Source organism: Tachypleus tridentatus, chromosome 13 (assembly GCF_004210375.1).
Source record: "Tachypleus tridentatus isolate NWPU-2018 chromosome 13, ASM421037v1, whole genome shotgun sequence".
In the NCBI taxonomy this organism is placed as follows: Eukaryota; Metazoa; Arthropoda; class Merostomata; order Xiphosura; family Limulidae; genus Tachypleus; species Tachypleus tridentatus.
The window spans coordinates 73,991,858-74,004,668 of NC_134837.1; the positions used below are offsets into that span (position 1 = coordinate 73,991,858).

The 12,811-nt window shown below is 33.6% G+C and overlaps 2 protein-coding genes across 2 annotated transcripts in view; one reads left to right on the forward strand and one right to left on the reverse strand.

Moving 5' to 3' along the window:
* LOC143235986 (uncharacterized) overlaps nucleotides 1–7,201 on the forward strand; it is a 29,717-nt gene extending 22,516 nt beyond the window's left edge. Inside the window, exon 2 of the mRNA XM_076474138.1 lies at nucleotides 1,864–7,201. Within this exon, the coding sequence (XP_076330253.1) occupies nucleotides 2,019–3,641 (1,623 nt within the window). The 5' untranslated portion in view covers nucleotides 1,864–2,018 and the 3' untranslated portion in view covers nucleotides 3,642–7,201. The remainder of the gene's footprint in view (nucleotides 1–1,863) is intronic.
* Nucleotides 1–12,811, reverse strand: part of LOC143235987 (uncharacterized) — a 67,539-nt gene that overhangs the window by 5,933 nt on the left and 48,795 nt on the right. The gene's annotated exons all lie outside the window — the stretch shown is intronic.

Below are 12,811 nucleotides of genomic sequence, written 5' to 3' on the forward strand. Positions count from 1 at the left end.
GAGGGAAAGCAGCTAGTCAACAGCATTCGCCGCCGATTCTAGACCTGCTCTTCACCGAATAGTGGAAATTTACATTTACCATCAGTTTTATAAGTCACAGCACTGCTCTCTACACCATCAGACTACTTCCTGCTCTAGAAATCTCGATTGGCTTAATTTAATTTCTATTGTATATTTGAAGAGCATAAAAAACCTTAAAAAATTCACAAATATGACTTCACTTATTAACGTGAGTTTGTTTGTAATTGAGCACAAAGATACACACTGGGCTATCTGTGCTCAGCAAAAACTACTACTGAGAAAATAATCAACTAACTTTCTTTATTGTTTGTTTGTTTTGAATTTCACGCAAAGTTACACGAGGACTGTCTGCGTTAGCCGTTCCTAATTTAGCAGTGTAAGACTAGTGGGAAGGCAGCTGGTCATCACAACCTACCGCCAACTCTTGGGCTACTCTTTTACCAGCGGATAGAAGGATCGACCGTTACATTATAACGCCGCCACGGCTGAAAGGGCAAGCATCTTTGGTGTGTCTGGGATCCGAACCTGTGATCCTCAGATTACGAGTTGAGCGCTCTAACCACCACCTGGCTATTACGGCCCTTTGTCGTTCGTGTCAGATATGTATAAAGACACCAAGCAGGGTAATACACCGATAACATATATATCTTATAGCTGCCGCAAGAGGACGATTATATTAGAATAAGCATAGTGTAAGGTTTGTGTCTGTTCCTTTCATGTTTTTCAACAAGTCAAAAGCAATGGTGACGTCTATACTTTGGGCATCATTTACGTGCAAGTGAGAAGACACTTGTAACTGAAGCAAGTATTTAGCTAAATGACCTACAAAACGAATGCTTTATTTGTAATTGATGAGTATTTAACCATAACAGTTTGTTATTGATCAGCGAAGATTCAACTTGTCCATCAATCTTTGTAAATGTGGTTCCATACTGAACTGCAAGGGCAATACTAGGCTCTGGCTCACAGGTCAGTAACCTGGGCGCATTTCACAATGGTCCGAATCTATCGCACCTGTAATATATTATATTACAGTTATGTTTTTATTACTGTCTTTAATAACATCTTGGTATCTAAGCTTTAAATACCTCTGATAACTAGTGACGACTCAGCTGAGCAGTATATTAAGTATAATTAGAATCAGGTTATAAATATGTAGTTGAAATTTCATTTATTCTAGTCTTTCGAATTTTAACTTTGAAAATCTGTTTTTGTTTGACTCCGATGGCTTAGCGGTAAGTAAGGGTTTTAAAATACAAATATTCCGAGTTCGATACCAGTAATGGTCACAGCCCATATACAGCATTGTATAGCTTTACGCTTCACAAAAGACTTCGTCTATCCTTGTTTTTTTATACCTCAACTTGATAGGTTTCTCTTCTTTTATTCTAGTTTTGCTATATTTTAACATTTTCAATTTTTCTTATTTCATTCTTTACCTGATTTTATTTTTGGACAAACAATTCTTATTTATTTAGTTCTTTCGTACCCCCCGAGAACGTATGAAGGAAGCCCCCCCCCGAAAGTTTTCTGAACCAAACGTTTTCCTATTTATATTTAAAATGTTTTATTTTTGTAAACTGTTTTGCATATTAATTTATCCACGCCTACTTCTTCTATAACTTTCTAGGAAAATCATAATGTTGAAACTGTTGAAAACCCAGGAAAAAGAACACAATTCTAACTGGTTTCTAATTAAAATGATTGTGAAAATTAACAAGTTATTTCCTGAGAATTTACGAATGTTATTTTTCGCTTAAACAGTTATAACACAAATACCAGATTATTGATGAATTATATATGAAAAACGAACTATAAATGTGTTGTTGTTTTTTCTTTCAGGTCTTTAAGTGATTGTTTCAAGGCTCATCAACCTCAAGACTGAACAAATATACCGATAATAATAATAATAATAAAGGAATAATTTGAATTATTACTGCCACAACGTTTCAACATACATTTTCCTGAAACCTGTAATAGTTGGTATTATTTTTACCATGGCTACTTCTCTGTGTAATAACTCCAGTTCACCTACAGATGGGAGGTCAGTCTCTCAAGAGGGTGGTCATGAAGTAAGAAAGCATTCGTCGGGGGAGTCCACAATGGAGCCGGATGCGCCAAAAAAACAAAATTTGGCCTTTTCAATCGCAAAAATCATGGAATCGGAACCTGAAAAATGTAAACCTGTTAAGCCTAACGTATCATTTGAAACTGTGTTTGAGGATTTCAAGAAACGCTTTAATAACCCAGTGATTTCTCATAGTTCTACGTGTAACCCCGTAAGTCCTCTGATAAGTGCTGGATATCCTACTGGAACAAGTAACTTAGCTCCTTACTCGTTTCTTATGAGTCCTTTTGGACCACGACTTACTGATGTGCGATATAATCAAGACGTGCGAGAATCATATTCAGGCTTCACAACGGACTCAACCTATGAAAGTACTTTTAAAAAAGTTGCAGCTTCCATTGGGTTAAGAGATGTCCCTTATCTGTCGCCTCCTGCTATTGATACGAATCCTCGGTTTCCTCAAATGAGAGCTCAAGACTTACTCCGACATTACGGGGTCCTATACTCTCTCTACCCTCAACAGTCAGTTGCACACATTATGAACATGCGCAATTATGGTCTTAGGCCTGAACATGAACGAGCGTTATCTCTGTGGAGAAATTCGTCTCAACCAAGTTACCCACATTTAGCACAGGACGACGCGTTTTTTAAAATTATACGACCACAACCTATGATCCCACCTACAGGTAGTAGCATAGTTGCTTGTCCTTCACAAAACCAAGAAAAGCGAGACCTGCTGAAACAACAACAGTCAACGTTTCTTACTAGTTCCAATGATATCGTACCGATTGTTTCTTCTATTAATGGTCCAAGAAATTCAGAAAGTACTATATCGACTCCTAATACTAGTGGTGTTCAGATGACGGGAACCTTACGAGGCAGAAGAAGTACAAACAAGCAGAAAACATTCACGTGCACAGAATGTGGAAAAATTTTTAATGCCCACTATAACCTGACTCGTCATATGCCTGTACACACAGGAGTGCGACCTTTCGTGTGTAAGGTTTGTGGGAAAGGGTTCCGTCAAGCTAGCACTTTGTGCCGCCACAAAATTATTCATACAGACGAGAAACCGCATAAGTGTCACACTTGTGGAAAATCCTTCAATCGGAGCTCCACTCTTAACACGCACATTAGGATCCATGCTGGTTATAAACCATATGTCTGCGAGTTCTGTGGCAAAGGGTTTCATCAGAAGGGTAACTATAAAAATCACAAGCTAACGCACAGTGGCGAAAAGGCTTACAAGTGTTCCGTGTGTAACAAGGCATTTCATCAGGTCTACAACCTTACTTTTCACATGCACACACATAATGACAAGAAACCTTACACTTGTAAGGTCTGTGGCAAGGGCTTTTGCCGAAATTTCGATCTGAAGAAACACATGAGAAAATTGCACGAAAATCTTCACCTAACAGCCGCTAGTAACGGGTCGAACATAATTAATTCAAACTCCAGTAGCGCCACCACCGTCAATGTTAATCTTGTTAATCCTTTTTTTGTCACACCGAGTAATAATAGTTATATAGAGCAGTTACCAGGAGTTATCTAACATACAAAAATGCTTTGGAAAATAATTAATTAGACTTGTGTAGTGTAATAACTGTGTGACTTAAGTTACTTAAATTTATTTAAAAATCATAATTTATTATGCATGCATTTAATTATTTGAACAAAATAACTGATCCGCTAAATATTGTGAATTATATACAAAATGACAAATTAAAAGATGAACGAAATTATAATCAAGAGAACTTTGTAATTATAAATTTGACGTTAGGTGGCGACAAAACAAACAGTTTTATTATAACGTGTTTTAAAGTGGTATTTGTGTACATGTTAGGCAGTCTCATAGTAAAGACGCTGATTTAATAATAAATTATTATTATATTACATGTTTATTTTCTAAATATTTCACCAAGACAATAGATTTTACTGCATTTGAAGATTCTATATCGAAAAAAAAATGATTGAAATTTTATTCACAGTTAATTCCAAAACACATTGTTCAAGGTGAATATTGAGTGAGGAAAATGCGCTTTCGCTGGCAGACTGGTTGTTTTGCTATTTTTTCTTTTCAGTTGTTTTGGCAAACACTTAATTTAAAAATGCAATAAGAATAATTTTGTTATTATTTATAACTTTTTAAGAAGATATATAATAAAAGATTGGCAAATTTTTATCTTAATAAATTTGGTTTAATGACGAAAGAAAGTCTCCAGGGTATAAAGTATTCTATTTTACCATCAGTGTATAGGTATAATTATTTACTGTAAAATGTACTCAATTTTTTAAAAAAAATTAAAATTATGAATGGTCTGATAATAGAAGTAATAAATTTATACGTTTTCAAAAGAAAAAAATAGTTAATTTTGTCCGAGTAAAAGTATTCGTGCCCTCCAACTTGAATTTAACAATACTGTATGTTATACTGTAGCAGCGGTTTCAACATTTTTGTTTTATTTGACTATTGTCACTCTGTGGGTAAGGAGTAAGTCTCCGTTATTTACAGCAATAAAATCCAGGGCTCGGTTCTCCACAGTAGATAGATTGCAAATAAATCATTGTGTAGCTTGCGCAAAACAACCACCAATAACATAACGTTATTGCAACTGTATATTATCATAGGTTTTAATTAAAATTAGTATACTAATATATTTTTATTTTAATAAGACAAAATACAACGCTCCATTCAAAGGAAGATATTGTTAGCACCCATGATGAAATTAGATGATTATACCTACTCGCCATAATACTGGATTTATTATCCATACGAATGATGAAAAAAAACAAACTACTGTTACGAAGAGGAAATTATTTCAGATATTGAAGTCAGTCTTAGCAATTTTGGATTAAGGAACTTAAAGGTGTCCACCTACATTTTTCATTTTGATTAAATGTCATACTGTAGTCATAAAGTGGTGTCTACAGATATCTACAATAATTTCAAAAGAAGAAAGTGTAAAATATTTTCATTTCATTACTCCCGGAGACGTGAAAATTGTTTTGATGAAGGATCATACAGAAATATAAACTGTTATTTATCGGTGGTATACTTTGTTCATGATTTAATTTTTAAATATATTTGATTTTTTTTACGGAAGGCACAAACATAATACAAAGTAATAGTTTCAAAGCAATCTGATAGTAGAAAGAGTGTATTAAATTTTGAAGAACTGGTTGTTTTTATGTTCATAATTATGACTTTAATATTCCTTTTCAAACATTTAGACCTAAGGACTATCATTTAATTTGTATAGATATTCTCTAAATACATAACTGCTCGTCACTGTACTTTATGAATGAATGAAACCGGTCGCCATTAGTTTCACTGAAGAAAAATCAAATAATGAATCACATGATATGCATTAATTTAAATTCAAACTTTCCACATCTTCATTCTTTACTATACTTTTCTGCACACTCGATCGTGGGCAACAATTTTAAAGAAAACAATGTAATATAAAATATAAATAACGGGAGAAGGAGCAATAGTAAATATTTAGGTATTTTGTCACTTTTGTATTCTCATATACGATTATGTATGTAAAAGACAAGTTTATTCGAAGCATGTGTTTCTTTTTCGGTTTTTTGTTTGCATAAACCTAAAAATTAACTGTCAACTTCGGAACAAGGAAATAAAGGTATATATATATAAAATATAATTAATAAAATTCTAAACAAGTCTTTATTAATTTTCTCAATTTTTTGTTTTCATTTTGAAAAAAAATGTTTCATGTATTTGTTAATTTCAAAAACTGAATGAAATTTATGTTTTCGGTTACTAGTTTAATGACTTCATAAGATATAAATCTTACCATAAGGAAAATATGTTTCTAAAATCAGCTATTACCATTTTCAAACTATCTATATACATCAGGACTAAACATATATATGTATAAACCTAGTAATGGACATAGTTAAGTATACATAATATTTAATACATATTACGATTATAATGCATTGTTTCTCAAGGAAAGTTCCCTTGCTATTAACTATGTTTTAGGCCGTTAACCCATTACTAGAGACGAAAATAACAAACTAGTTAGTAAACTAAAGAGCATTTCCATGAAAAAATGTTCGAGAGTTTAATTTGTTGTTGATTCACTCCACATCATTCGTTTGAAATTTCGTATTTTTAGTTAGTTAATTCAACTTAGTTGTTTTTCTTTATTTCATGATTTGCTCAAGTAATTTTGGAAATGTCCTTCAAACTACAATGTAAAAATCCGGGACTTGATTCCACTTGATGGACAGTGAACGGGAAATCCTTTGTACGACCTTGCGTCAAAACAAAAATATAAAGTAACAACAAATTTTCAAACAATATATTTTCGGAGCGTCACCTGGTGTAATTAAACCATCAATTAATGTATTGTATTTTTATGCAGCCTTCAAACATTTTTATTTACTTCTACTGCCGAGACTCTGTTAGGATTTATATATATGATTCTATATGTATGTTTCATTTGCTTGAACAACTAAAGTTTTACGAATAACTTAACCGCTAACTTCATGTAATATAAAAGCACAAAATGGTGGTCTAGTATATTGGTGCCGAAACGACTCCTAAATTCTGAAACTGTAAGGTGTTTTCTAAATCATGTTAGCAGTAGAGGTTCAAATAATAATAAAACTAACAAATATTTTAATAATTTTGCTTTTCTATTAAAGAAGTACCAAACGTTAGTGTTAGTTCTTTGTTTTGTTTGGTATTTTATGTGAAAATAATTATGTAAGAAAAACTATCAAATTTCGTTCAACTTGCTCGTAGATTCTTAGAAATTTCAAATGAATCATATATGTTAACAACATCTTTGATTTGAGCCGAAATTTGCATTTGTTCAATTTTTTTTACATTTAATCGATGTTGAACCGTAAGTTGACAAAAGACATTTTATAATCACAATTATAAGCTGTTTGTCAATTTATTATTCTATTAGAATAATGTGTTTCCATGGCCAAGTGTTCAATCAATAATGCACACAAACTCCGCAGTAACGGCTTCTCGTCGTTAAGACCAGGCGATCATTTTTAGCAGTTGATATTCTATGGAATTAAAATATCAAATAGTGGAACGTGTTTTCAAATAAAAAAAAGAAGGATATCGTATTACGAGTCATCCACTTTCCTTAATTTACTTATAGGGGTGAACTAATAGACCGGCTATCGACAGTAAATTAACACAGTGAAAACGTGAAGAATAGAATCCTGAAAGTTCACGTAATACTTAAAATATCGTATAAATATTTCCGTTCTCATGATTACAACCTGTTCTGTTTAAGAACAAATAACGTCTGCTATCTGTAATTTAATTAATCTTATTTATAGTATTATTATTATTCTATTTTTGATCTTGAGGAAGTCAACTGGTAGTTATTTGATTAGCACGTTTTAATTTTTCTGTAATACAATTCTATAACGCACACTATAAAATTAAAACACCACGTGGTAACTGAACAAGTTTTTATATCAAACTTACATTTATTTTGTCCCAAAAGATGGCGTGTTTTATTGAACAAATTTAATCCTCTTGTATGTTACAAGTTGGAATTTAGTAGTTGTAGTTTTACACTCAGTTTAATATGAGTATACACGCACATTTTAAGTTGTTTGATTGTATTTGACATGTAATTATTTTGATTTATCAAAATATGAAATGTGTGAAACTTTAGCGCACCATCAAAACGTATGATACGCCATATATAAGTTAAGATATAAGACTACGCCAATATCTGTAATAAACAGTGTTAGTGTGAGTGGTGTGTTTATCGTCCTTTTTAATTTCTGAATACCGCAAAGTGCTTTCACAAGTTAACTTTTTTCAAAGTTAAAAATTCAGTTAACTATAAAAACAAACAAACAAGTTTTCTTGGTATCTGTTCTGTCATGCATACAATGTACGTATGCATATTTCATCTCACTTTAGTTTTCAAAAATCGGATATTATATCAAAGATTCAAAACTCATTAGTGAAAGACACAATGAATAATCATTTAACACTTTTACACAATTTGTTTTTATTATAACAAACTTCTTTTAAGTGCCTACAGGTGGAGATACACAAATTAGTTGAATTTACACGTCAATGAGTTATTTAACACTTTCATTACTGACACAGGTAACTAGTTTAGTTCACATTTCTAATTGTTTTCTAGTCGCTTTTAGATTCAGCAACTTATTATAAGTTAACTAAAAACAAGTCACGAGGGTTTTTTCTTCCGTATCTTCCAGTAATGCAGCGGACTTAGAACGCTAGAAATCGCGTTTCGATACCTGTGGTGGACAGCATTGTGCAGCTATGTACTTGACTACAAACAAATTTTTATCACTACTCAGTCATTGCAGATACATCTCTTAAAATAAGCAAGATAAACAGCTGAATCACGTTAAAGTATAACGGAAACAAATGAATCATGTTAAAGTATAATGGAAACAGCTGAATCGCGTTAAAGTATAACAGAAACAACTGAATCATATTAAAGTATAACGAAAACAACTGAATCATGTTAAAGTATAATGGAAACAGCTGAATCATGTTAAAGTATAATGGAAACAGCTGAATCATATTAAAGTATAACAGAAACAACTGAATCATTTAAAGTATAACGAAAACAACTGAATCATGTTAAAGTATAATGGAATCAGCTGAATCATGTTAAAGTATAATGGAAACAACTGAATCATGTTAAAGTATAACGAAAACAGCTGAATCATGTTAAAGTATAAAAGAAACAACTGAATCATGTTAACGTATAATGGTAACAGCTGAATCATGTTAAAGTATAACGGAAACAGCTGAATAATGTTAAAGTATAACGGAAACAGCTAAATCATGTTAAAGTATAAGATGTGTTAGGTATCTTAACAGTAAGAAGGATAAGTACATAAGCACTAATTTTATTCCACATATAAAATTTAGGATTTCAAATCATACACATAAAAACTGGAAAATTCGACAACAATGTCGAACTTTAGATAAAAGTAAACTACATACTTCAGTAAACACGAAAGTAGAAGAAACCAAAACCTTAGGCCCAGCATGGCCAGGTGGGTTAAGCTGTTCGACTCGTAACCTGGGTTCAAATCCCCGTCGCACCAAACATGCTCACCCTTTCATCCGTCGGGGCGTTATAATGTGACAGTCAATCCCACTATTCGTTGGTAAAAGAGTAGCCCAAGAGTTGGCGGTGGGTGGTGATGACTAGCTGCCTTCTCTCTATCTTACATTGTTAAACTCAGGACGGCTAACGCAGATAGCTCTCGTGTAGCTTTGCGCGAAATTCCCCAAAAAAAAACAATCTCCGGATTTACAACGCTAAAATCAGGGGTTCGATTCCCTTCGGTGGGCTGAGCAGATAGCCCTTTGTGGCTTTGCTATATGAAAAAACACTCAAAAAACAAACAAACCAAAACCTTAAATTACACACAGTTCATAAATGGACCTTTAACAAAAGGTAAACTCAAGTTCACAAATAACTAGTCTAATATATATAGTAACAATTTAACTTACGCAAGAATACAATAATGTGGAGATACTAATTTGCTTACAAACAGAATTTATATGAAAATATGGTTTTAAAATCGAATACAAAATTTAACTGTTTTTACTCAGAGATAGTCATTGTCTAGTCAAAACCTGTTTTTACTTTGACGTAGCCATTGTCTGGTACAAACTTAACTGCTTTTACTTCGACATAGCCATTGTCTGGTCAAAACGTAACTGTTTTTACTTAGACATAGTCATTATCTGGTCAAAATTTTAGAAACCATATTATTTGTATGTTTATAGGATTCTCCCACTAATTTAATAGGAATGTTATCTAAATAACTGTATCGCATCGCATAAAGCATGTTTATTTGTGATGACGAGAAACCCGCTTGAAGTAAAAATGTATCACAAGACGGCTGGTATGAGTAGTAACACTTTTATTAATTAATTTTACCGGGTGAACATAGTTTTGTGGCTGTGTTTATTTGGTTTCTTAATATGTTGAGTTTTTGTTTTGTGTATTAATGGATTGGAATCTTGGATATAATGTTCTAATACACATCCCCCAACAACAAATTAGCAACCCTTATAGAATTCACTACCACCAAAACTAACTTAATGTTCAATGACCGAAACTACCTACAAATAAATGACTTAAGTATGGGGAACCAGTTCTAGCACAACATACTTCATGATACACATTGAATTTCAAACGTTTAATTCAGCCTTATCCCCACCACCATACTGGCTTTATTTGTTTGTTTTGAATTTCGCACAAAGCTACTCGAGGGCTATCTGTGCTAGCCGTCCCTAATTTAGCAGTGTAAGACTAGAGGGAAGGCAGCTAGTCATCACCACCCACCGCCAACTCTTAGGCTACTCTTTTACCAACGAATAGTGGGACTGACCGTCACATTATAACGCCCCCACGGCTGAAAGGGCGAGCATGTTTGGTGTGACAGGGATTCGAACCCGCGACCATCTGGCCATGCTGGGCCACTATACTGGTACAGAAATGTTGATGATACAGTTGCTGGATTTACATTTACAGAACACACACTTCATTTTTTTTAACTACGTTAACTCCATACACACAAACATTAAGTTCAGCTGTGAACACGAAAAAACAAACAAACTAACCAAATAGCATTTCTTAACCTCAAGGTCATAAGAACCGACACACAATTCAAAACAAAAATCCACAGAAAAATAACCCATACTGACCTATACATTCCCTGGGACTCAGTACACGAAACAAAACAAAAACTCAACATATTTAGAAACCAAATGAACACAGCCACAAAACTATGTTCACCTGATACAATTAACGGTGAAATCAACAAAATAAAACAACACTTCATCAACATGAACAAATTTACTCAAACGACCGTGGAAAAAAGTATACACATACAAACCTAGACCAACAACAAACAAACAACAATAAATCTCAAAAAACAACAAACTACAAAACTTTGCATTGCTGCATACCATATATTCCCCATACCAGTGACAAAATAACCAACATTTGGAAAAAGCTTATAACAAAATACGACATCCCAGTAAATATTGAATTTATTCAAAAACCAGGTACAAAATTAATGTCCATACTATCTAAAAACTATACTGACAAACACAATACCAATATAATTTGTAAAATACAATGGAACAACCGCCACGACTTCTATATTGAAGAAAAAAGGAGAAAATGGAAACTAAAACGAGAACACAAAAAACACCTTCACACATTTTTAAACACTGCAAGTCAAATAAATACAACATAGCCATAGAAAACACTCAGATGCTAAGTAGGAAACAAATATAAACAAACGCAAAATCAAAGAAACTCTTGTTATACAAAAACTCAAGCTAATATTAAACCAATACCAAGGAACATCTTTATAACTACACTAATTAATAATCTAACATATATTGTAACGCCCCCTACAATCCCGTAACCGTTTATTCTCTCGTTCCTTAGACACGTGCCCGGCAACGGTCAGTTGCGAACTCCCTTTGTTAACCTGAAGATGACCTAAGAAGGTCGAAAAGTTGTTCTCTCCTTTATTTTAATGTTTTGTTTGTTTGTTTGTTTTGTTCTTTGAATTTCGCGCAAAGCTACACGAGGGCTATCTGCGCCAGCCGTCCCTAATTTAGCAGTGTAAGACTAGAGGGAAGGCAGCTAGTCATCACCACCCACCGCCAACTCTTGGGCTACTCTTTTACCAACGAATAGTGGGATTGACTGTTACATTATAACACCCCCACGGCTCAAAGGGCGAGCATGTTTGGCGCAACGGGGATGCGAACCCATGACTCTCTGATTACGAGTCGCATGCCTTAACAGGCTTGGCCATGCCGGGCCTTTTTATTTTAATAAAAGTAGATTTATGTGTGGTTCGGTCCTTATCAAGATGAACCACTACACTGCACCAGTATAAAATAGGTTTATGTGTGGTTCAGTCCTTGTTCAGATAAATAATTATAATGCATCAGTATTAAAATAGTTTTATGTGTGGTTCGGTCCTTATTAAGATGAATGATTATACTGCATCAGTATAAAATAGGTTTATGTGTGGTTCGGTCCTTGTCAGGATGAATGATTATACTGCATCAGTATAAAATAGGTTTATGTGTGGTTCGGTCCTTGTTAAGATGAATGATTATACTGCACCAGTATAAAATAGGTCTATGTGTGGTTCGGCCCTTGTTCAGATGAATAATTATAATGCATCAGTATTAAAATAGTTTTATGTGTGGTTCGGTCCTTGTTAGGATGAATGATTATACTGCATCAGTATAAAATAGGTTTATGTGTGGTTCGGTCCTTGTTAAGATGAATGATTATACTGCACCAGTATAAAATAGGTCTATGTGTGGTTCGGCCCTTGTTCAGATGAATAATTATAATGCATCAGTATAAAATAGGTTTATGTGTGCTTCGGTCCTTGTTAAGATGAGTGATTATACTGCATCATTATATAATAGGTTTTTGTGTTGTTCAGTCCTCATGTGTGGACTGGTAAGAGTCTTGATAGCGAAAACAAAGAAACTGATTATGAAATTATGGTGAAATCTCATGAACTTATACGACATGAAAAAAAATCTGAGATCAATTTCCAAGCAAAATGAATTCCTCTAAGACAGAAATAGATTACAGTTAGAAGGAGTAGTAGAAAGCAATAGGCGTTCAACGTTACATTAATTCATGAAGACATCAGCATGGACCAGGA